Source organism: Pleurodeles waltl, chromosome 5 (genome assembly GCF_031143425.1).
Source record: "Pleurodeles waltl isolate 20211129_DDA chromosome 5, aPleWal1.hap1.20221129, whole genome shotgun sequence".
NCBI classification, from domain to species: domain Eukaryota; kingdom Metazoa; phylum Chordata; class Amphibia; order Caudata; family Salamandridae; genus Pleurodeles; species Pleurodeles waltl.
Window position 1 is genome coordinate 1,348,230,783 of NC_090444.1, and position 25,824 is coordinate 1,348,256,606.

At 44.4% G+C, this 25,824-nt stretch overlaps 1 protein-coding gene across 2 annotated transcripts in view; it reads left to right on the forward strand.

The window, feature by feature from the left end:
• PGM3 (phosphoglucomutase 3) overlaps positions 1 to 25,824 on the forward strand; it is a 328,635-nt gene that overhangs the window by 154,318 nt on the left and 148,493 nt on the right. For both annotated transcript variants that reach the window (XM_069235611.1, XM_069235610.1), the window contains 2 exons: positions 910 to 1,067; positions 8,716 to 8,799. In XM_069235611.1, coding sequence (XP_069091712.1) covers positions 910 to 1,067; positions 8,716 to 8,799 — 242 coding nt within the window. The remainder of the gene's footprint in view (positions 1 to 909; positions 1,068 to 8,715; positions 8,800 to 25,824) is intronic.

Below are 25,824 nucleotides of genomic sequence, written 5' to 3' on the forward strand. Positions count from 1 at the left end.
GTGAGGAGGAGGCTGGAGGGGCCGCAGGGGACGCCGCGGCTGGGGAATTTAAAGGGCCAAAAGGACCGGACTGTGAGGAGGGGGAGGCGGGAGGGGCCGCAGCGGAGGCAGCAGCTGGGGAATTTAAAGGGGCGAACGGAACAGACGGTGAGGAGGAGGAGGTGGTGCTGGGCGGCGGAGCGGGGAGCGACCTGCCTGCTGAAGCAGGGTCAAGGGTTGCAGACCGTGGCAGTACAGTATGGTCAAGGGCCAAATGTCAGAGGAGTGTAGAATCTGTCAACCATGTAATGCCTTTAACCAGAGGCAGTAATGAAAAAGTGGCTGTAGTTTTTTGTAGAGTTTATTTCCGTTGAAGTTTCTATGACAATAGAAGTTCCTGAATCTGAATGGGATGCATGGTTGCTTGGAGAATGCAAGATGATGGAACGCAAAACTCAGGGATCAGGTAATAGCTTAGCAGGAGTGGTTTAGTGGTTTGAAAGGTATTTAGCTAATGTGCTCCTGGGTGCATGGAAAAAGGGTAAAAATACTTCCTATGCTGTTTTGTTCCATTTCTACCTTGCTCACTGGCAGGCAGGAAAGGCCTCACACCGAACCTGTTCACAATCTTCCTACCACCCAACAGAATCCCTTGCATCCTTCCTGTATCATCCCAATTCAGTGTATTGTTTCTGATGCCTTGTGTGTTTTTATTTGCTTTTCTCATTTAACATTGTAAACCTATCTGCATGTTGATGTATGCCTTTATGTGAGCAGCTTCACTTCTTGTTTCTATGTACAGAGCTCTGCTGCCCTTTTGGGCTAGATTTGTTGTTTGTAAATTGCACATAAATGTCAGATATACAGAATCTGTTTATCCTTCACAACAAAACATAATTTGTATCCTCTTACATTTATGTTCTGACCCAGGACTGGATATGAAACCCATGGAAAGGTGTTGCTCCTTTGATGGAGATGCTGATAGAATTGTGTACTTTTATAATGACGGCGCTGGACACTTTCATCTTCTGGATGGAGATAAAATTGCTACATTAATTAGCACCTTTCTCAAGGAACTTCTATTAAAGGTAAAATGCTGTTTAATTAACCGTAATCCTTTTATCTTCCATGAAAGTGATGGCACGCACATTTGCAAGATTTGCTTGCTACAACTGATAGGTTCAAAAGATATTCCTGCAAGGGTCTTCAGTGTGCATCTTCAATAGGTGGAATAACGATCTGTAGGGGATGGGTTTTTCTAAAGTTGCACAAGAAAGATCCTATGTCTGTGACAAAAATGTGTTTTTACTGACTGGCAATCCGTTTAGCTGACAAACTTTAAAAAAAAACTGTATGTAGTTGATGACAGTGGAGACTTGATTGATGATTATAGTTGGTTGTGCACATTCACTGGCATGCTGATCAGTGCATACCTTGTGGCAGCCAAATTTCCTCACCTGGAGGATGCATGCCATGCATCTGATATAGATGTAACTCAAATCACTCCTAGCGCTGTTGCCATATGTTGCTTAAATACCTATTGGCTCTGTTCCTCCCTCTTGTGTGTGAACTGTCAATCATTACAAGTTCATAATGCATGACACCTGTGCTGCGGAGAGACAAATGTCCTGCTTGAAAGAGGAGTGACTCCTGTTTCATAGACAGGAGTGAGTTACACATTTTAGAAAGAGGGGATCAGTAGGAATAGTGCCCCGTGGTCTCAATGGCATTTGATGGTAAGACCAAACGTGCGGTTTAAGAATTCTTATTAAATGTCTCATTATTAATTTTCAATTCCAGTAAGAGAGAGACAGAGAGGAGACATGTGCCCATGCAAGGAAGTCATACTCCTTTGAGAGATTTAAGTAATCTTTTATGTATAAGCCTCAAATTTCATGATAACACTTTCACCATTGCTGTTTAAGAGAACCTGCACCCACCTTGGGACATATTCACCATTGACATCGAAGTGGCCCTGGCCGTTGATGAACCAGTGCCTTTGAAACCTTCCATGGTTATATCAGCGTCATTGGTACAGTTGACTCTGCCACTTCATTCAAGCTAGAGTAGCCATCACATTTCTCTACATCAGAGTGATTCTTAACTTGTCTGTTACTCCTGCTCTAAAGACCGGTCTCACTTCTGAAGAGACCTCGCTCCCATTTGGCCCTCCACGGTTTGTCATTTCATCAGATGACCTTTTTCAGGTTCCACCCTCTTAAGCTGTCACCACCACCAGGAATTGTCTGACTTTTAAGTCACTGGGGATATGCAAAGCTATGGGACAGGCAGAAAACACTGCAGTTAACATCAGTGGCAAGGTCTCCTTGTATGACAACTTCACGTCTAGGGAGACCAAACAATCCAACTATGCAGTGGCGAAAAAGATGGAGGTCTCCATCAAGGTTGCCATCAAGATCCTAAACTGAAGACGAAGGTTCAATTTTGTTTGCCAGTGAACAATATTACTACCTTCCACTGCCTTTCAGTAGGTTGAACATTTCAGTATGAGTTCTACTAACTGAAGCTTCAGTAGTAATGAAAACATTGCAGCCAAGGGTGTCCCCTGGGCTTCTCCTAATTCTAGTTCTGGGCCTTCTAAAAATAGCAGAGAAAAACGTCTTAAAATTGTGACAGTCAAAACTGCACCATCATGTCTTCTTAAAAACTACAAATCACTTCGTATGAAGCCAGAATTGTTAAGTTCGGACCCAAGGACAGACTACACTGCAATAGGCACATCAATTGGACGCCATCATGGCACAGCAGTGCTCGAAAAGAGCAAAGACCATACCGGACAAAAAATGTGCAGTAGAGGGCCAACTGCTTGTGACCTCCATGGTCACAGACGACATGACTTAGAGGAGAGAGAGCGAAGGAGAGCTCCTTCATGGCTAACCAATTAACTAGTGCCACAGTGAACTCTGTTGAGCTGCTGCAACTGGTTACTACCATGTGGTGCCTCTAAGGAGATCATTGTGGTTAAGACTGGTGATCCTCAAACCGGAGGCACATTTAAGATGCAAAACTTTCCCTTCTCAGGATTCACCTTATTTGGAAGAATACTAAGATGTTAAAGAAGGACAATGAAGAAGAGAACCGGAAGGGAGTAGTGCTCAAAAAGTAAAGGAGGTTTTATTTTTATAACATGCAATTTAAAAACAGAGCGCCTGTAATATGCTAAACGTTCATTCCCTTCATGGGCCTTATCAGCTACAGTAGAAGCAAGGCCAGAGGTACCTTTACCAGCGGTAACAATCAAAGGCTAAGTAACTTTGGAAAGGTCTTCAATTACATCCGGAAGGTACTTCTCTGGAAATAGACAGTGACATCCTTTTTCCACACTTGTTTGCCAATCCAGTGGGAGCAGGGGGAAGTTGTTATCTCTAAACCTGAGTGAGTGGGAAACAATTATGTTTGACAAGTGAGTGCTGAATAGTGACTCATGGGTACTCCCTACTTTTCAAACCAAAACCACCACATGCTCGTCCAAAAGCAATATCGAAGCACCAAATTTCAATCTTGAGGAAAGAAACCTCTCTGATATTACAGAAACCTGCAATCAGACTGGTTTCATCATCTCTGAAGAGGAACTAAGTTTATTCCAGATACTTCCTAATTCAAAAGAAAGGCTCAAAACTAGAATTCGGATCCAATATTGGATCTGTACTTTAATATCAAGTGAAACAGAAAGGCAAAGTTTTGAGTGCTTGCTGTCCTATAGCTCTATCCCCCAATCATAGACAACTAGAATGGATGTGTGCAATGGACTTACAAGGCACATATTTCCATGTCTCAGTGACAAAACATTACAGGAAGTACCTTAGGTTCTTAGTCGGCATTTGTCGTTCACTAACAAATGCAACCATTTAGAATCAAATCTACCTACATGCACATTGTCCAAATGCGTGGCAGTAATAGCTGCTCACCTACAGCTACAAAGATAAGGGATTTTCTTCTACCCACAACTAGAAGACTGGTTCATCAAAGCTTACAGTCAGTTAAGGGCAAAACAAGATATAAAAAAGAAGACAATTATTTTTATGCAGGTTAGGCCTTCAGATCAAGCTGTAAAAATGCTCAAAGTCTGACCTCTCTATTGGTGACAGTAGACACAGTGGAAGGAAAAGTGTTTCCTTTGGAGCAATGAGTGTCCCCTTCTGTTGAACAAGACCAAGCCAACAGCTCTATGGTCCTTCACCTCCTCAGTTCTGGGGGTTCCTGCATTTCCATTGTTCCAAATTTGAGATTGCATTTGAGACATCTGGCACATGTGCCTAGAAAATAAGTTCAAGCCCTTAAAGCATGAATGATCTGGCTGTGGGCATTGTCCATCATATTAAGAGTCATTCACATCCTTGGCATGCTAAGTCTACAGACCGAAGCAAACCATAAGTGGATCCCGGACGATCACTTGGTGGAAGAAATGTTCAAAGAATGCGGAACTTTTTCACTAGAATCCTTTTTAATAGCACAAAGCAAAAGGTGCTGAGACATTGCATCCATAATACCAGGACAAAGCTCAATGAGCAATGCATTGTGATCAGTTGGTCAAGAACATTACTATATTCTATATGCTTTTTCTTCAATCCCACTGATTCCAACAATGGTCTTGAAATTATGCAGGTGCAAAGCGACAATGATTTTATTAGTACCAGACTGACTGAGACAATGGTGGTATCCACATTTACTTGAAATGTCCATCATACTACACAGGAGCCAAATTTACTGACCAGGCTATGGGGCAAATGCAACATCTGAAACTGACATTGTTGAATATGGCTGCATGGCTCTTGATATTGGTCATTATGATCATCTACTACCAGCTTGTATGGACATTCCAAGAAGAATGTCCATCCATAAGAATCTGCAAAGCCCTCAAATGAAAAAGATTCTCTATATGGTGCCAAAACAATGTGAATAGCCCAATTTAATGTCAATAGGATGTTATCATTCCATACCTTTTGAACCATGGCCTCATCAAAATTGGGGGTGTTCATCTATAAAGATGCACTGTGTTGTAATTACAGCCTGTATACAGCCTCCAAACCAAATGCCCCTTATTCAAAATACCAGTGAGCTACGAATTTTTTGGAATGGCTAAAGAAACTTTTTTCTCTGATTAGAAAACCATCTCCTTCATGAGAACTTAATGTAGTCCTATAAAATAAATGGGACCTCCTTTTGAGCCTATTCACAAGTCTTCATTGCACTCTTTCCTGGGAAACCGCAATCATAATACATATAATGTTGGCACGTAGGGTTAGCGAAATTCAGGCCTGCTATAGACCAGTACAGATTTTAATGGCAAAAGGGTAGTGTCAGAAATCTACATAAACTAGATTATTACCTTACTTGCCTTCTTTACAAATCCATCTACACTAGCGTAACAGTCATTGAACTCCTTAAATGCAAAAAGGGTGCTTCACTTTTATTTCAATAAAACACAGTCACTAAAGAAATCCATCCAGTTACTTATTAACTGTAGCCATATTCATGAAGGAGTAGCCACATCCAAACAATCTCTTGCCAAGTAGAGTGTGGCAAATATTTACTTGTGTTAAAAATTACCTGGTCCGTGCATATCTTCATAAGATATTACTGCCTGGCTTCTGTCACAAAGACTGAATCTATGGTTGGTGAAGCCACTCAGAAATCTTTATGGTTAACCAGCTATCGTTCTTACCAATAAATAATAGTGTATGCACCTGTTTCTGCTGAGCAAGAGCCCCAATGAAAGGTTAGCTTTAGATTGCTATTCTCTTCTGAGATTTTTGACTTACAGTGGAAATTCAGTGATGCAGAAGAAAGTTACTTACTTGTAGTCCTGGTTGTACATTATAGGGAACTTCATCAAAGTCATAAACAACTCTCCTACCCTGCCCCCCTCCCCCCCCAAGCTATGTTATTTTGCACACTCGAAACTGCAACTGATATATATTGTCCTCATCTCAGGATTGTATGTAGTGCATTTTCCCAAAGTACGAAGGGTTGTTTATTGGGCCTAGCTGAACTTGTCTTTGTTTCCACAAAATTACATTAACTAAAGGTTTGCTTCACTAAAGTCACTTCCTTCCCAGCTTTAAGGAATACACAGAGTTGTATCAAAAACACATTTTATTACCATAGTTTTGGAATTTTTTTTAAGAGTTAGACAATTTCTCCTAATTTTTGTTCTTTCAACCTCCTTCAAGTTTGTGGAGGAAACTATGCAAAACCCATTGGCAATACTGGAAGGCTATACATTTCTGAAAATTAGACGAAGATCTCAATTCAGTAAGGGTTTATTTATATAGAACCCTCAAGACCTTCCCAAATAGACTAACAGTTGAAATAAAACAATACTAAAAATGAGCAGGAAAAAAACAGCCATTTTTTAAAACGTTTTAATCTGTAACTTCTGGTCAGGATGGATGATTTACAAAAGCAATATACCATTATGCCTACTAGACCCTTTTGGTTGCAGTGATATATAGGGTTTGTAGTTTGTCCAAGAACATGAGGAACACAGAGGGAACAACTGGGCTACACCTTACAATGGTTTTCACTGTGTACAGAGTATAGAACAATTCAATTGGTAAAATATGAGTGACAGATTGGGATGAAAGAAACATATGTATTTCCGAAATGTACACCAGATTCGGAGTTTAGGAGCAGTGGTTATTTGTACATCTCTGAATATGTGTGTAACCATACTAAGATGTGATTCAGAGGGCATTTTTCAAATGCAGAGAAATCCAATTGATAATAGCAGATGTTCTACTATATTGTTTTCTCCCAAGTCTCCCACAACAAATGTCACTTGTGACAGTAGGCCTAGCAACCACGACAGGAAAGGGCCTAAAACACAACGGAGATGCCACATTTTTCCACTGAAAACTTCTTTTTGAATGTGGGTAGCTGTAGATTTTGGACCCTAGGTCAGCTGGCACCAAGTGAAATCTAGTAAATGTGCAATTTTTTTAAAACTAGACACCTGGGGGAATTCAAGGTGGAGTGACTTGTGTTGCTCTCATCAGGGGTTCACATTTCTATGAGGAAAACATCTAGACTCTGTGCGGGCTGCAAATATCCTACCACCTGGCATTCCCTAAAGCACTGGACGTTCAAGTGGCTGTTGTATGTGATTCTTAGCCATAGATGCTTCAAACTCCGGAAACTCTCTCTGTGACTGATGAGACCTATGATGTATATTCTCTTAACATTGGCTGCGTTAAATGGAAATCTAGTCTGTACTAGCACCCTAATAAACTACTGTATCCTCCATGGTTCAGTGTCTGCTGAACCTTTAGAATCCAGTGACATTGAATGTACCCCTTAATTGGGCATTGTTGACCATACAGTGGCTTACTTTTGGTCACCACCTAGAAGAACTTCCTGAATCCATTATAAGCAGTATTTTGCTAGTCGGTACATTATTCTTTGTGTGGTTAATTATTTTTTTTGTGAGCATTTGTATGTTCTTGGCAGGTGACCAGTGTAAATTTCTGAGAACTTTGCACTTAGTGAATCAAAGAAACTATTATCTTTGCTCTCTTGATTTTGTAAAATATTAACTTATACCAGGGGTCTTTAAACTGGGGAGGGTTCCACTAGGGGGTGCTCAAGTGATCGAGGGAGAGGGGAGCACAAGGCTCTGGACAAAAGAAGCATTATGCAGGTAAAAGTGCTTTGTTTTAAGTAGAAAATAATGTACTGCAGGTAACAGAACTTAACTGCAATGTTTAAATCAGTCTAGACATATTTAAATTGGCACCTGAATTGTGAACAATTCTGTAGGGCCGTTGCGCATTTAAAAGTTTGAAATCCGCTGACTTAGACTCCTCAGAGAAGACTTCATTTGTCTGGAATCCAGCCCCACATAGCATATCATTGGTTACGAGGCCTTTGTTTAGTGCATAGAAGGTACAAACACTTATGGGATAGGTTGTCATTCCGGTACAAAAGGTGCTAAGCTCTTTTTTTCTTTGAAAATAAAGTCTAGAATAAATTACTTTCTTGCAGTACAATTTTTCTTTTTTAAAATAAAGAACTGCATGGAGATTAAGTTTATCAAAATGTCAATGTTTCATAGTTTTAACCCACACCACCTCCTGAAGTAAGTATTGACTTCTCAGCCTCATTACGCTGAGAGAGTCAAGTGCTAAAAAGGGAGCACTTTAAAATTCAGTTTCAGTCCAAAGGGATTGTAGCCTCAGGACACCAAAGGTAAACAAGTACAAGCAGATTAGTGAATGACTGGTAACCTGTGATTGCCATGTATCCCTAACTATAACTACACCTCTGCCTAATTATAGGCGTCATGGCCTCAAAGTAAGGAAGTGGGCCACGCAGCTGCACTTGGCGTATTCCTTTTTTTCTATAGGTACTGCTGCAAGATAAGGTAATAAGTCTCTAGTCGTGTTCTTGACCTACCTCTTTGTTTTTTAAGCAAGTGTTTTTTTGGGCTGTCTCCCCCTCACCTCTATTGTGACACAAAGCAGGAAATTCTTACTTATCTTTCTTATTCTCTTCACTAAACAACCACACCAGTTAATCCAGAGAAAATGCATTACAGTATACTCGGGTAACAAATACCTGACAGCCTATTAACATTTTCTTAGAATTGTTGTTGATATCTTTTATTAAGAGAATTAAAACTAAATATTCACCTTCTCCATCTGTTTTCATATCACTGACATTGTAAAATCCATGTCTTATTTATTTCTCAAAATTGTCACATTTTGATTTTTGCAGGTAGATTTAAATTTAAAGATGGCTGTTGTCCAAACTGCTTATGCAAATGGAAGTTCTACCCGCTATCTTGAGGAAACTATGAAGGTAGTTTGTTTTATATTTTCATTTAGGATAAAACTTTGATAATGAAAACTATGCTGTTTGAATATCTTGTGAATGCTAAACATTGCTACATTTTGTATGTTTGACAGTTTTTTATTTTGGAAAAGCAAACCACAACAAGATAAAAGAAGGTGGGAATACATAGGTACCTGCAGTTACATCAATAGTGAATGAGTCTGGGATGTCAGTTGTCAGTAGGGTGGTGTAAGTCAATAGCTAGGCAATCAAATAAGTCCCATTACTACTTTTCACTCATAGCTCATCTGAAAATCTCTTGCATTTGGAGAACAGTAGCAGGTATGGGGAAGGAGTGTTGACTTCAGAAGGCAGGCCAGACAGGGTACCCCTTCATTATCACTATGCATCTAAAATAAAAAAGAAAGTGGCTAAGGAGCCCATAGACATAAAATACTAGTTAGGTGGGATCTCTCTAGTGTGGACATTCTTCGAACATCCCCTAACCATTCATGAACATTCGGCTATTTCTCTTTGTTGGACTTGGGCCTTTCTGCAGCCTCGTCCCCAAACTTGTTGCACTCTGGTTTTTGTTGGCTTGGAAGACCCTGCACAGCTTACCACTACTAACCAGTGCTAAAGTGTTTGTGCTTTCTCCTTAAAGCAGGGTAGAATTAGCTTACTCTCAATTGGCCTATTTAATTTACATGTAAGTCCCTAGAAAAGTGGGACTGATGTGCCCAGGGCTTGTAAATTAAATTATACTAGTAGGCCTGCAGCACTGATTGCACCACCCACTTAACTAGCCTTTTACGCATGCCTTAGGCATGCTATTGCAGCCAATGTGTGCATATTTTAAACTGCCATTTCGACCTGGCAAAATAAATCTTTTGCCAAACCCAAACTTTCCTTTTAAAAACACATGTTGCCCCTATGGGTAGGCCCTGAGCAGCCCACAGGGCAGGGTGCAATGTATTTAGAAGGTAGGACATGTACTTTTAAGTTTTACATGTCTTGGTAGTGAAAAACGCTTAAATGTGTTTTACAGTACTGGAATGTCTACCTCTCCTATAGGATAATATTGAAATTACCTTATTACATTTAATAAGCTGTAACTTCCAGTTGGGAACAGGTAAACAAGTTGACTTTCATGTCTAAAGAATTGTAATTAAAACCCTTCTTTAATGGTAACGTCAGATTTTTAAACACAGTTCTAAAATACCACGTTTAGAAAGTTGGCATTTTCTTGTCCTCACCCTTTGGTGCCTGCAGCATGTTCCTGTACCACATTGCTAGGTGTAGCAAGCAGCAGGTCTTTGTATATTCCCAGACAGTGAGACGAAGGGAAGATTACCTAGTCATTGAATACCACTATATTTGTAGCTCGTGGCAACTGCAAAATGTGAATATCATGTGCCTCCTTTAATCCGTGCCTGGGGCATTTCACTGGAAACTCTGGTGCAGCCTCAGTAGATTCTTCTGTGACCACTATCACCTGAAAGGTGTGGAAATTGTTTTTTTTTTTAATGCTGCCAGGGGAACCACTTGGTATAGACTGTCAAGAGAAATGTGCATATATTTGAATTATATTGCCTTGGCAAGCTTTCAAACCAGATTGGCTCCAACAGCTCCATTATGGCATATTCCATTTCCTGTAGAGATTTATACTACTTAGATATCTTGTTCTTATTTTCATGACTAAATTTAAGTTAGCTTTCAGAAGTCATGAGAAGTGAGGAGTTGTCCTCTGTACAAATCAACTGGAGTTGCTTGTGCAATCGGTAGAATTTGAATCTGGGGTCTTCTCCAACTGTCACTGTTCAGTGTTTTTTCCAGCGTCTGATTTTTCCCTCTATATATAAATCAACTAAAACTCTTATATCAGCTTATTCTAAAGGGGTGTTAAGCCTGTCTTTGAAGCAATCAGGGATGTGTGGCAGATGCAGTACATGTTGGAGTGAGCCAAAATGTTGCATTCTCAGAAATGTATGTACCTCCCACTATGTGCAAAAGCAGCCTGTACTTTCTTCAATCTGATCATTTTTAAACAGGTGTGTAAAATATACATATGTATTTATTCTGTATATCCTAGGTCTCCCCCTATTTGTAATTTTTGAGTGTGAATATAGTTAACTACTTCTCTTGCTGTTGAATCAGCGTAGCAAGCCTGGACAGCTACAATAAGTCTTGGCCCAATCCTATTTGACATTATCAAATGCTTTAGATGTACCACTTGAATAACAAGGGATACACTGTTATTCGTCACAATATCTAGTGTGCTAATGATAGCCTGTGTCAGGTCATTTATTTATCTTCTTCGAATAAAACCTTTTTGATCCTTTTTAGTCAAGTTGTGTACGACTTTTTGTAGGTAATGTTATTGAGTACTGGTACTAGTAAACAATTTGCTTGTCAACAATTTGTGATCTTCATTTCAAATAGTAATCTATTGGTATTTTTTTTACATACATTTCCACATTTTGAAGTTGCAAAGAGGAAGCTTCTGTAAAAAACAGTGGTGGGGAGACCCTTTTTTAAAACAAATTCTTGTTCTTTGGATACTGAAAATACCTCGGTTGACTTCCAACCACTCTTAAAATTACAAAGGGCCTGCAGGCCCCATTAGGGATTCCAGCTGAACCATAATGCCCTTGCTCAATCATACTTTGTTCGCTGAGGCAGTAGCATACCATTATGATACTTTAGGCACTTCCCAAAGATAACCTGTTCCTCTTCCCCTGTGCCACATTCCCGTCCTCGAGTAACCTTCCTAATTTGAAGGTTTCCATACTCGTTACTTTTAAACCAACCCCTCCCCACTTGTGGGATCAGATTAAAGTGCCTGTTCTGTCGTGCCTTTTCTATTTAACAATAGCTCAATCTCATAATAATTATGTGTAAACTTTAATTATTTGATATTTTGTAGTGATACCAACCAACCAAAGTTTGATTTTGGTGTAGTATGTCTTCCGCTTCTGCACTGCTCCTGAGATTGTACATCTTATTTTTCCACATTACTTTAAGAAGTGCTGTATGTTTTGCAATTGGATAGTTGTCCCATAATTGTTTGATAATTCCATCTTCTTACCTTGCTCTCACCTTCTAGCTTTAGCGGTTTTGGAGAAATCTGATCAAATAGGAAACTTCAAATTGGCTACCCTTTGATTAGAAACCTACTTAGAGGATTCTCATTTAAGGAATAAGTTAGAAAGTTTACTAAAATCTTTCTGGCCTCGGACCTAGACAAGCTGAAGCTATATGAATCTCTGTGCACACTCTGAAAATCTTTAATAATCTGTTTAACCAGGAATATGCATCAGGAAAGAGTTCTTCGGTAATTACACTATAAACGTGTCCATGTCTGCTCCCTCTGTGGATTTGAAATTTCACTTAGGTAGGGATTATTTTGTCTTGCATGGTTCTCTAACACTCCTTAACTGGCAATTGTCTGAGTATTTTCTATGGAGGTGGTTGTAATGTTTTAGTTATTTCATATAAAACTTCTAGTTTTTATTTTAGACTACATTGTGTTGTTTGAATCTATTGTAATATCACTCTGATCTGTAAAACCTTCAAATAATGTTTTCTCTCATTATTTTGAACACACGTTTTTTACTTCATCCACATGTAGGTGCTCCATCTTCTTTTCTACTCTCTTCCTCTTCTACTCTCTTCCTCTTCATTGTCATCTTCTTCACTAGCAGCTATATATTTTGACAGAGCAAGACTGATTATCATTTGCTGGGAATAAATATTCTTCTTGGAGACCCCTCCTACATTTGATGGTGCTTCCACCCTTTTTTTGTCAGGATTTTGTTACTTCTACAAGCTAGGGAATTCTCTCTGATTACCCTGTGAGTCATTTCATGGATTACCTACTTTGGAAGCTTAGAATAGGGCCATTATCATTATCATTTAGGGGAAGGCAGAGCCTTTGATTCTTGGAAGTTGACTTCAAGTGTACTAATTAATGGAGTGCCCTTTCCTTTTTGTATTAATGTGAGGATGCTGTTTGTTTGTTACGGACGGGACCTGCTCCCGTCCCGCTGATGTATGTTTTTGGATATATACACATACAGTTTTTCTGTATTTCATTCATCATATCTTTTGGAGTTACTTTGCTTAGGTGCAACACATGTTTATGACCTACTCTTCAGTTGGTTACTATCAAAGTTTTTTAGGCCTCATCCAAGATTGTATCCTTCAGTCACCCTCTGTTCTACACTCCTCAGTGGCAAAGGTTTTGTCATCTCACATCCTCTACAGCTCGCCTAGACAAGTCTGCTCTAAGCCTTTGTTTACCATGCTGAGCCCCTGGCTTCTATCACTAAAGCCATCTACCTCCCTCTGATGCCATGAAGACAAGTCTGAGACCTTCCCATGTTAATTCTTGATTTAGTGGCCCCTCAGAATTGTATCTATGCACTACCTGAGGTTATATTGCATAGTGTGAAGGCTTAATATTTCTCTCTGTTCCTGCCTCCCTGCTGCTTTTTTTCAGGGGAGGTTGTTTGGCAGGGGGGGAGTTCTCATGTGCAGCCAGTATGTTTTCTTTTAGGCAGGAAGGTACCTCACATGCTCTGTGCTCTCCCTCCTCAGCTTCCTTAGTCACTTCTCCTCTCTGCCTGTTCTTCCCTTTACTCACTGTTCACTTTGCTGCTTCCACCAACACATGAAATCTCCAACTATGCCATGCTTGCACCAAATACCATATCCCACCCTAAACTGTCAGGGACAGGGTAAGATACAGAAAGCCCATAGTCATTTACGTCTGAAAAAATGATAAGCTTGTGTTGTAAAAAATTTGTAGAGGTTTATCTGTTTAAGCACAGTAATGCTGTGTAGGTATGGCCAGATTAACTGTAGTTTATCATGTTTGTCCTCCACCATATATTACATGGATTTTCATAAATATAGGAATCTTTGTTGGTCAGTGTTTTATGCCGATAAGACCTACAGCTCTCTGGGTCTTTTTGGGTCTTATATCAGTTTTGAGGAAGGTAACAGTCTCACCTTCTCAAAGGGTGGAATATGCTCACCTCTTAACCTTAATGTCTCAAATACTCATTTCAGCTAAGGAACCAGAAGATTTCTATACATTTTATACAATTCTTCATGAATCCCATCCTCACTGTTGCCGACGGTCATGGTATAATTACCTCCCCAATCTCTTCTTTAAAGAAGAATTTGATGCATTTAACTTGCTGTCACATAGTAATGCTTTCTAGGCTGGCCTTCTTCACAAACTCCCTTATATTGGCCTCTGATAGAGGCGTTTTTTTGTTAAAAAGTCATGATAAAATTTTAGGAATAAGTTTGCGGTGAGCTTTTTGTCCTCCTCCAAAATACCCAGGTCATTATTACAGATTTGACTGAAAATTGATCCATGTTTAATTCTCCAAGCCAGGAGCCTACCGATTTTTATTAACACCCTTATATACATTTTAGTATATTGTCTGATTAAATACTGTTTTGTTCTTCCTTCGTTCCTCTTTTTCTTGGGATGGGGGTCCTTGTCACTTCTCATTGCACTTTATATAGCTCCTGTTCTGATTTATTTACCTACTTACTATCCCATTTCTTAATCCATGCACTTTTAGCATTCATTTTGCTCTGCAGAAATGTTTTAAAGGCCTCCCAGATCAGGGCTACTGATGTGTAACTTTAAAGTTTATTCAACACTTAGCCTGCATTCTTTCTCCTGTAATATTGACTTTTCAGCTTTCCAGAATTATCTCTGAGGCTGACTAAACTGTCCTTAAGGTACATGTTCTGAAAAGCGGCATATGATCTACTAAGACGAGAGGTGTATTACCTGCCTCCTTAGACTTAGGCCCTCATTATGAACACAGCGGAAAAGACCGCACCGCCGGCGGTGGCGGTGACTACCGCCAACAGGCTGGCGGTCTGTACTGCCAAATAATGAAGCACATGAAAAACAGGCAGCCTGAAAACCACTCACCGCCAGCAGAGGAGTGCCGACAACGACGGAAGAGGCCGCCCACAGGCCAACGGAAAGGCCCTACTCGCCCACCAAATATTGAAGCACAAGACCGCTGTCAGTTCCGGGGCGGGAACCACCGCCACTCAAAGCCTGGCGTAAACGAACCAAATAAAAGGGAAACACTCACTGGAGGCACACACAACACGCTGAAGCAGACATGGAGAGAGAATTGGAAATCATTCCAGTGCTGCTCCTTGCCATATAGTTCCACGACTGTGGCCGACGACGATGGTAAGTACTGCAACCTACCAAACATGGGAAGAAAAGGCACAGTTACATACCAACCCACTCTACCCACCCCGCAACGCACCCACAACCCCTCACAACATCACAAGCCATACACACCTGAGCAAGAGGTACTTACCCGACACAAGGCCAAGGCAACCTGCCCAAAGTTCACATATGTGCACAACACCTTCCCCTCCTCCCCTCACCCCCCCACCCCCACACCCCACCCACAATAAAACAATGAACTACGTATCCAGAGTGTGCCAACACCAACGCTGGGCACACAAATTTTATTTCAGAAATAGTAAGAGCAGATTGTCCAAATGAGGCCATTGGCCAGTCCAACACAAAAAAGCTGATGGGCCCAAATGGCCCGAACTTGACTCCCACATGTGCACATTGTACTCCACCATAAAGGGACATCAATGGGGCGGCTCCTCAGGGAAGAGGGGCAGGGGATGGCAGGGGTGGGGACTTCCGTCTGGGAGGGGGTGTGCTTGGGCGTACGTCTGGGAGAGGGAGTGCTTGGGCTTACGCTTGAGAAGTGGAGGGGATTTTGGTTTAGCCTTGGAAGGTGGGGGAGCGGGGTTGGACTGAGGGTTGGCAGATGGACCAGGACCAGCACATGGCTTCTTGCTCACTGGGGAAGGGACACGGGAATGGGAAGGGCGGACAGGGGCGGACTTGGACATGGAAGGAGTGGACAGGGCAAGGAGATGGGCACGTTTAGGGAAGAGACGGGGTGGGCCAGTGGGTTCGAAAAGGTCAGCATGGGAAAGGAAACGTTTTTTAGGGGCAGTAGGGGTGGACATGGAGGAAGGTGTCGGAGTGGAGGTAGAGGAAGTGGTTGTAACAGGTGTAGGTGTGCGTGATGTGGATGCAGGTGCCTGTACAGTATGCTGAGGTGTGGTGGATGTGTGTTGGGTGGGTGTCTTGGAACGTTTGAGTGTTTTGGGAGGAGGGGGGGTGGACACACTGGGACAAGACAGGCTACCAGTGTAAATGGATGTTGTCTGGGTGTCTGTAAGTTTGGTGAGTGTGCTGCAAGTGTCACTCAAAGTCGTTGTGGTGAGTGCAGGTGTGGTGTCTGGGGTGCATGACTGGATGTCTGATGGTGTGGTGACTGCAAGAATGGGGCCAGCAGCAGTGACTTAGGGTGCAGTGTTTGTGAGTGTGCATGTAAAGGTGACAGGCAGGGATTCGGGAGAGGTAGACACACTGGGGCATGTGGATGTTGTTTGTGCCTTTGTTTGTTGGCTGTGTGTATGCCTGTGGTGGGAAGTGTGGTGCTTGTGTTTCTCTGTATGTTTTTTGTGTGTTGAGGTGTGTGCATGGCTTTCTGAACGTGTGCTTTGGATGGGTGAAGGGAGTGGGGTGCTGGAAGGGGTAGAGGTGGTTGGAGGGGGGATGGAAAGATCAGGGACACTGGCTGCCGTCAAAGAGGAGGCCAGAGCCTGAAGAGATCTCTGTAGGCCAGACATGGCACTGTGAATGCCTTCCAGGTATGCATTGCATTGCTGCATCTGGGATGCTAGCCCCTGGATGGCATTCACAATGGTTGTCTTCCCTACAGAGATGGTCCCCAGGAGGTCAATAGCCTCCTCAATGAGGGCAGCAGGGCTGACTGGGGCTGGAGATGAGGTGCCTGGGGCTAAGGAGACGCCCACCCTGCTGGGTGAGCGGGCACAGGCAACTGGGTGGGGACCAACAGGGAGGGCGGTGATGGTATGGGGGGGTGGCAGAAGATGTCAAAGATTGAGTGGGCCGACTAGGGTCCACCGCCACCAGGAATCTCCCATCAGAGGAGGTATCAGCCACTACCTCCAGTGGTAGTACCTCCCCCCCCCCTTGGTACTCCCCTCACCCTCCAACCCACTGGTCCCCTTGGCGTCGGTAGACTCTGCCTCCTGGGAACCGTGGGCTGCTGCATCCCCACTCGCCGGTGCCACTGCTCCCTTGCTAGATGATACTTATTTATACAGACAACACAAGAGTACAGGGGTAGGGAGACAAAACAGGAGAGAGATATGTTAACACCTGAATGGATGTACATATTTGGTTCACTCATACTCCCACCCAGCTAATACACAAACACGCAGCACCTACAGCTATAGTCATGCCTATACCCCTGACTAGTGGCCACAACCCTAGCATACAACCATCTCTCACATTACAGCAGGACCTGAGGAACTGCAGACCTGTCTCTAATCATCTAATTGCCCATGGGGGGGCGTATTGCTAGAATACACCAGTCAGAGTCCCTGCCACTAGACAGCATACATACTACAACACCCTCAGACATCCATCAAGAAGGCAGAAAATGGTTTTGGTCCTCACCCCCTTGTGTCTGCTGTGCAGCCTTCAAGCGCCCATCGAAGTTTGGTTATGCCACTGCCAGAATGCACCACATTAGGGGGTCAGGGCCCGACGGGCACCCCTTCCTCGTTGGGAGGATTTCCCAAGCCGGGCCTCGCAGGTCTTCCTGGCCCACTGCCACAGGTCCTCCCACCGCTTCCTGCAGTGGGTGCTCTGCCAGTTGTAGACCCCCAGGGTCTGCACCTCCCTGGCGAGGGCCTGCCAAAGTCCCCTCTTCTGATGGGCGCTGACCTGTAGGGGACACACAGAAAAGTAACACAGAGGTCAGACAATGCCCATTTGATACCACAGGCTATACGTCCCCTATGGGACGGACACTTAAGAACATCATTCCACCACCTCACTCACGCTGATTGTCAAACGTTCAAAGCCAGTGATGTTACAAATCGCGCATGCAGGCATCCACCACCATCACACACATCCATGCACCCCATCCTCCTACTCAGCTGCACCTCTGGTCGCTCATATAACTTGGGGTACAGGGGTAGAACCCCGTCCACCAGCTTCTCCAGCTCCTCTGTGGTGAAGGCCGGGGCCCTTTCCCCTGTGACTTGTGCCATCAGAGTCAGGACACAGCAGCACACTCAGTGGAGTACCTCCATGCACGGAATCCGGGAGTCAAGTAAACCTGGAGTGACGAAATGGCGTACGCTCCGCGGCGGTGTGCACCGTCAACTGCGATCATGATAGGCCCATATTCCCTATTGACAACCATGTTAACCAATGAATGGGTGCACGGCGGTGAACACTGCCTTACGCCATTACAACCTCTAGCTGTATGATGTCACTTCCACTGCTACATATCTGGATGGCCCTGAGAAGGTGTGTAGAATAGTGGTGGCCTGCAGCATGCTGCATAACGTGGCTGTGAGGAAATCTATACCCCTATTGAAGGAGGAGGGTGCTGTATACCTGCTTCCTCTGAGAGGGGATTTGAGTGATGGTGATGATGAAGAGAGGGAAGATGTTCACTCCAGGAACCAACTGATCCAACTATAGTTCCAGTGACTGAGGTACTGTTCACTGATGAGGTTGTCTGCACTGCATAATGTCAGTCTGACTTATTCACTATGGGGATGTGGGGTCTGTAGTCATTGACACTGTTATATGAATTCCAGTTGCCATGTGCCATGATGAGCAACATGGTGTACATTTCTGTTTACTGCACACAATGATGTGTGTGGGGTGCCATTCCTGCAATAAAGGTATGATTTTTAATTTAACTGGAAAATGCATTCACATTTACAATCGATTCAACTTAATGACTGGGGACATAGAAATTGGTGTACATGTGTTTTAATTGTTGTCAGAGATACATTGGTGCTCTTTCAGTGATAGGAAGAGGGCTGATGGTGGATGTCCATACTGGCTACATGGTCTCAGCGATTGGTGGCAGTGGGTATAGGGACATCTGTACCTTGCAAGTTGTTGAGTTACTATTGGCCGTTGAGGATGGTAGCACAGTGGCACACTTGGGAGACAGTTTGTGTCAATGTCACTTCTTTGAGGGTGCCTTGGTCTTGGCAGGTGTTCCAGTGCCATATCTGGGTCTGAGGGACCCTTTGAGTGTCTGGTGCTGGGCTGTACGGGTATGGGTAGGGGTGCTGGTCTCCCGTGTGTCCTTAGACAGGGGCACCAGTCCAGTTGCTGCTGCTGATGTTGATGGCTGGTCTGTGTCGAGGTCAGTGGTAGGGGCTTCCTGGTTTGTGGGGGTCTCAGGCTGGGTTGGGTTGTGGTGCTGCAGCACCCCTGCAATAGTGGCCATGGTGGCATTCAGTTGTTTCCACTGCTCCATCGTCTCTTGATGTTGGGCTATCTGCAGCCTTTGAGTCTGCTCCATGCTGGCCAGGCTCTGGCCCATCCTGTCTTGGGTATGGTGGTATGCTCCCAGGACCTCAGAGATCACCTCCTGGGCTGCAGCATCCATCCTTTGGGCTCCCCCCGGGCCACTGATACCCTCCCACTGTGCCTAGACCCCTGTGCCTGTGTCCCTTGCACAGATCTGGCGGTACCACTTGTACTGGGACCATCGTCATCGTGTCTGTTGGTAAGTGGAGACTGTGGCCTCTGTACTTCTGTTCCACCAGTCTGTGGCCTGGATACACTGGTGTGGGGTCGTTTGGCATGTGCAGATGTTGGTGGCTGGGTGGTAGGGGTGTCAGTGGTGTCCTGGGTGGGGCTACTGGAGGTTGACAGCCAAGGACTGTGTGATGGACCAGGGTATTCCTCAGTGTCCTCAGTTCCCTCTCCAGTGTCCTGAGTGGGGCCTCTGTCTCCATGTGGGGCGCTGGCACTCCTTGTCCTTTCCGCCAGGGTGGCATGGGTGGTGGTGCTTGTGGTGGGGAATGGACATGTTTGTTACATTTACTAATTTGGATGAGGGTGCTCAGCTCTGGCCTATTTTGTGCAGTTTTTCCCTGGTGGGCCATGCAGGGACCTTTTGTGGGGTTACCATTGCATTTTGCATGAGATGTGGAGGTGCATTGTGGGTGGTGTAGTGCCATTGTGATTTATTGCAGGGGTAGGTGGCTGTGCACAGGGGGAGGGATGTGGGCCTGTTGGTGGGTTTGTGGGCATTCAGAGTGACTGGATGTAGTGATTATGGACTGGGTGGGGTAGTGGTCCTGGTGGTAGTTGGAGGGGTGGGGCGGTACATGCATTACAGGTGTGGTGGATATGAAGTAATTGTAGGTGACTTACCAGAGTCCATTCCTCCAGTGAGTCCAGTGATGCCAGTACCTTTTCCTCCCAGTCGGTGTATTCGGGGTGTAGGTGGGGGTCCTTCCCCGGTCTTCTGTACCACAATGTTCTGCCTGGATGCCATGGACCTCACCTTCCCGCGCAGGTCGTTCCATCTCTTCCCCCGTGCGTGGATGGTTTCCCACTGTGTTGACCTTGTTCACTGTTGTCTGTCATAACTCCATCTTCCTGGCGATGGCTGTGTGCTGGATCTGTGCTCCGAAGATTTGTGGCTCGACCTTGATTACCTCATCCACCATTGTTCTTAGCTCCCTTTCTGTGAAGCATGGGTGCTTAGGAGGTGCCATGGTGTGTGTTGTGGATGCTGTGTTGTGTGGATATTGGTGAGGGTGCGGTTGTGTGATTGGGTGTGTGAGTTGTGTGATGTTGCGTTCAGTGTCTGCATGAAGTAGTGTCAGTCTGGCTTATTCTATTGGCGATGCAAAGGATTCTGGAGTGTCTGTGTGTGTTTTATAGTGTTGCGGATGTGTGTCAGATGTGTGGGTTTAAAACTTGCCAATCTGTGCTTTTCTTGCTGTCGGTGGCGGTCTGTACCGCCAATGGTCGTTCGGCGTCCACTAACCGCTGCAGTGATTTGTGCACCATTATTTGGAGGGCGGGGGATTTGCGTCCTTGGTGGTGGTGGGGTGGGATGTGCAGCCTTTCTAACGACAAGGCCCTGGCGGTGGCTGGTGGTAGCAGACATTTTGTCGGATTCTGGTTTTGGCATCTTTATATGGCGGGTTTCTGTTCACTGTCACCATGGCGGCCGACAGTGTTTACCACCATGTTCATATTTGACCCCCTTAATGTATGACAATAGCAAGAAGTAGTCCATTCTCACCTAATTCTTGTATTTCCTCTTAAGATACGTAAATTCGAATACTTCCTGTTGCAACTGTATCTGTATATCTGTGAGTGCAGAAATTTCCTGCCACAAATGTGTTTCCCCGTTACTACCATTCATCTTCAGTGCTGCTGTCTTTCATATCTAGCCTTTGTAGAGTTAAAACCACCTCCTACATTTATTGGTGAAGGGAAGCCAGCTAACTGATTTAAAAGTTTTCCTAGTCAAAAGGGTCATATGTGACAGTGCCCTAATAGCACCCATCATTTACTTTCATGCCATTCCAACTTGATAGTAACAATAACCACCTGCAGGTCTTATGTCTTTTTTCATTCGGTATTGTCCATAATCTGTTTTTTATGACAATAATAGCTACCCCTTTGGTTGCAGTTCTCCTCCTTAAATGTCTTATATCTTGAACCCAGAAATATTTAGTCAATGTATTATGATGACCTGCTAATAAGTAAATCTCCGCTAGTGTTACCTCTGCCTTAGTTTCTTCCAACATATGCATAATCATGCACCTTCTCCTGCCTGCTGGCAAAACAAACACATTTACCAAGATTAGTTTAACATAAGCCCACCCTTCTTTATATCTTTTCCATTGTAGTTTCCAGAGCCTCCCTCTTATTGCTCCATATTTCTTTTCTTCCACTGATTCTCCCCATTTCTCACATCTCCCTCTTTATACTAGTCCTAGCTTCCAGGCAGCTCAAGTTTCCCACTTAACAATTCCTTGAACACCACCTTAACCTTCGTGGCAAGATAGTTATGTGATCAGACTAGGCCCTACTTATATTTTTCAGGACCCTCTCAATTAACTATCAATCAAAGACATTTTACTCCTGACCATATCGCGTGGCTTACAAAACTTTCAGTGTCCCACAATATACCGGAAATCTAGGTTAATCATTTAGCATTCTCTTTTAATAATTGAGAAGCATCTTTTACACTGCGGGTTTCTCTTCCACCTGTTACAGGATCCCTACAAAATGTAGCACTGTGCACTTTTTCGGTCTCAGCAATCGACAGCACCATGCATTATCTCAAATAGACATGTATATACTTTGTGGGCTTCAGTCCGCACATAAGCTTCCTATTTGCTGTCTCCATTGTCTGTCTCCTATTCTTTCTTCCCATTTGTCCATGGCTTGCAGGCGTCATGCCTCTTCCTGTGTTTAGCCTTCCCTGAAAACATGGACCAAGTACTAGTATCCATCCCCAGAAGGCCTGTTTTAGGACCTACTTTTTTTATTTGCCTTAACATGGACTGCGTGCAAAACAGTTGCAGGCCGGGCACAGCACAAACATAAACAAACATGCATTCAAAACACAGCGCTTGTGCTTTTTGCAGCTGTTATTGCAAGAGAACGCGTCTTCATTGTTCATAGTCTGCTTGCAAAACAGTTGCACGCTGAATGCAACACAGCATCCAAACATAAACAAGCATGCAATCAAACAGCATTGCAACTCCTCTCATTTTTGTAATCAACAGTATTTCCCCTGTGTTTTTCTGTAACCTCCTACCTGCTTTACCCGGCACTCATTCTCTTGTACTGTAGAATGTAAACACATCCCTGAGCTTGCTTTGAAATTATTTTTGACCCCCTCACACAAAACCCCTCTTAGCTCGTGCAGTTGACAGCCGCGCAGCAGATCACCATCTCTGTGAAGCTTGTTCAAGAATACCAGTGAGACACTAAAAAGGGACAACAGCTGGGTGGGAGGAGCAGCTTCACTTTTTCATACATTAAGATGATAGTGCTCCTTCCCTTAGCAGCTTCAGCATGGGAATGGTTAATAAATGCAGGGGCGTAGGAGACACTAAATTTCTGGGGGGGGACAGGGACAACCTTGAGGTGGGCCCCCTGCACAAAGTTTGCACCCAGAAGGGTTGCCGTGGTGGGGTGACATGGGGAAGACGGTCGCTTCCAGTCGAGTCCTGTGTGGCCTGCAATTCCCTGTCTGCTGGGCCCTTTGATGCCAGTTAGGCAGCGACAGGCTCTGTGATGCTGTTCGCCTGTGTGAAGTCCTAAGAGGCCTGTACTGCCTGCTGGGCGCAGTGCTTCCTGTCGATTCCTGTGCTGCCTGCCAGGCACTGTGCTGCCTGTTGGGAGCTTTCTTACTAGTCAGGCTGTATAAGTCTCTGGGCCTCCGCCTGCCTATGAAGGCCAGTAAGGCCTATGATTGCTGCTAGGTCCTTGTCTGACTGTCAAATGGCAGTCTCTGTGCTGCCGCGTTCCTGTGAACTGCTGTGCTGTCTGATAGGGCCGTCCTTAGTGCTGGTGGCGCCCTGTGCGACATTGTTTGTTGGTGCCCCCCAGTGACCACCTCTGCCACGGATTCCCTCACTACTATCCATCACCACTCTCTCTCAGATGCATTTCATTCGTTTTATAGCACCACTCATACCGGGAAATATCCCTTACAACGCAATCAATGCAATGCAATGCATTGACCATGCTGCCATTACCACAAATATGGGTCTAGCACACATGCCTTTACCACACATATCTTTACCACACATATGCGTGGTTACAGCATAGATAGCAGTCTAGCTGTCCGGGTGGAACAGGAAGAAGCAGAGGAAAGAGAGGTAAGTAGGGCTGTGGCCGGGTTTAGAGTGGGAGGTTGGGGTCATTTTTAGGGCAGGGTAGGGTCGGGGTAGTTTTTAGGACAGGGTGGGGTAGGTTTTAGGGGTCAGGAGGAGTGCATGGAGTTCAAGTAGTTTTAGGACAGTGTGGGGTAGGTTTTAGGGTACAGGGTGGGGGTCATGTAGTATTAAGGACAGAGCGGGGTAGGTTTTAGGGTTCAGGGTGGGGGCAGGGGCATCAAGGTAGTTTTTAGAGCAGTTCAGGGTAGGTTTAAGGGTTCAGAGTGGGGGTCGGGGTAGTTTTTAGGACAGGGCAGGGTTACTTTTAGGGCTCAGGGCAGGGGGGTTTAGGGCTCAGGGCAGGGGCAGTTTTAAGTGCTTGGATGGGTGGAGTATGGTATCAGGTGTAAGGGGGCAGGGTAGGGAGAATTTACCACGCATGTTCCTTTACCAAACATGCTTTTACAATGAAATTCGTTGTAAAGGCATGCGTAGTAAAGACACGGTCATTGTTGAGACCGCGATGTTAAGGCATGCACGATATACGCATGTGTTGTTCTATCATTCATCCCTCATACCAGTCTAGGGTGTCAAAGCACTTTACATCACACAGACATTACGCAGAGACAATCATCATATATGTGTAAATCAGTGTATATGAAATGTTACATAAGACAGAGAACTACAAGGTGTAGGTGTCACAGGTCATCCATACTGGTAGCAGGTATAGTTTCAGAGTGCTTTATCTGGAGAAGCGCAAACTCAGAATTTAAAACATAACACCATGGTTGGGGGCTCTCTTTAATAATAAGAACTGCACTCAAATCAATTTGTTTTGCAACATTAAGTTAATCAAAAAGTGGGGGGAAATCATGACGCTCTAATCTATACCTTGATGTTTGCATGCAGCTCTTTGATGAGTTCATTGCTCACTGTTCTATATTCAGTTTTCATTTATAAATTGCAGGGGACAAAAAAGGAGCTCTCTGATGTAGGAAGCTGGCCTTGTGTGTGGTGAGTACCTATGGTATTATCACCTTATACCAGGTCCAGGTATCGCCTTATTAGTGAAGTGTAGGCAGTGTCTAGAAGCCAGGCTCTCTAGAGTTAGCTGTGGATGAGCAGCCAAGACTTATCTAGGACACATGCAAAGATCATGCAATACCACTGTAGTCACACAGCACTCACACACATGAAAGAAACACGTGTTACGAAAATAAAGGTTCCTTATTACAGTAACACAAACACTAAAACACTAAATAGGCAATACTCCAATAGGATGTAAGTAACACACTATTATATGTACAGCAGCAATCACAAATTGGCATAAAAAGCAATAGAAAACAGTGAAAAGCAATAGGCAATACTGAAGGCCTACAGGGGACCAGACCATATACTAAGAAAGTGAAATGCGAAAGCCGGGTCCCCACCCAAGGAAGTGGAATTGGTAGAGGGGAGCTGGAGGAACTAGGAAACCCCCAAGGTAAGTACCAGAGTGCCCCCCAGCGACCAGGAGAAAAGAGGTAAGTTACAGTTTTTTCCCTGACCCACCAAAAGGACTTCAGAGAAGGATATTGCAAAACGCAGACAAGACTGCAAGAAACTAGAGGTGGATCCTGGAAGAGTAAGACCTGGAAAAGAAGGGCACCAAGTCCAGTTTACGTAGGATGGTCCGGTCGTGGCAGGAGCCACTACCCACCCATCTGTGGATGCAGGAGTTGGTCGACGGGGAGACGAAGATGGTCAGCAATGCAGCACTGGAGCAGATGAAGAGTTCCTAGGTGATGCAGTCGACGTCCCACGCCAGATGAAGAATTGCAGTCAGTCTGTGGTGTGGAAAACCCACCAGCAAGCCTTGGCAAAAGCAAATGTCGCAGTAGGAGAAAAGTGGAGCTACCGGGGACCACCAAGGTCCAGGGGGACTCAACCCATGGAGGGGAGTCTCAGGTGACCATCAGCAGGGCAGAGAGTCTGGAGGAGGAGAGACAGCCCCCACAGAAGACCTACAGGCAAGGAGCCCAGGAGCTGTAGAGAGGCCCACAGCACACCTGAAGAGAGGTCCCACTTCACAGGCGAAGCACATTGAGGGCTGTGCTTCACAGAGAAGAGTGCCGGGGGTAGCTGCAAGAGATGCGGTGCATGGGGGTACTGTCCTGCATGGGAAGGCAAGGACCTACCTACTCCACAGTTGGGCAGCTGGTAGAGAGGACCAAGGAGACCACTCCAGACTACCACCCCTGATGCAGGATCCACGCAGCTCAGGAG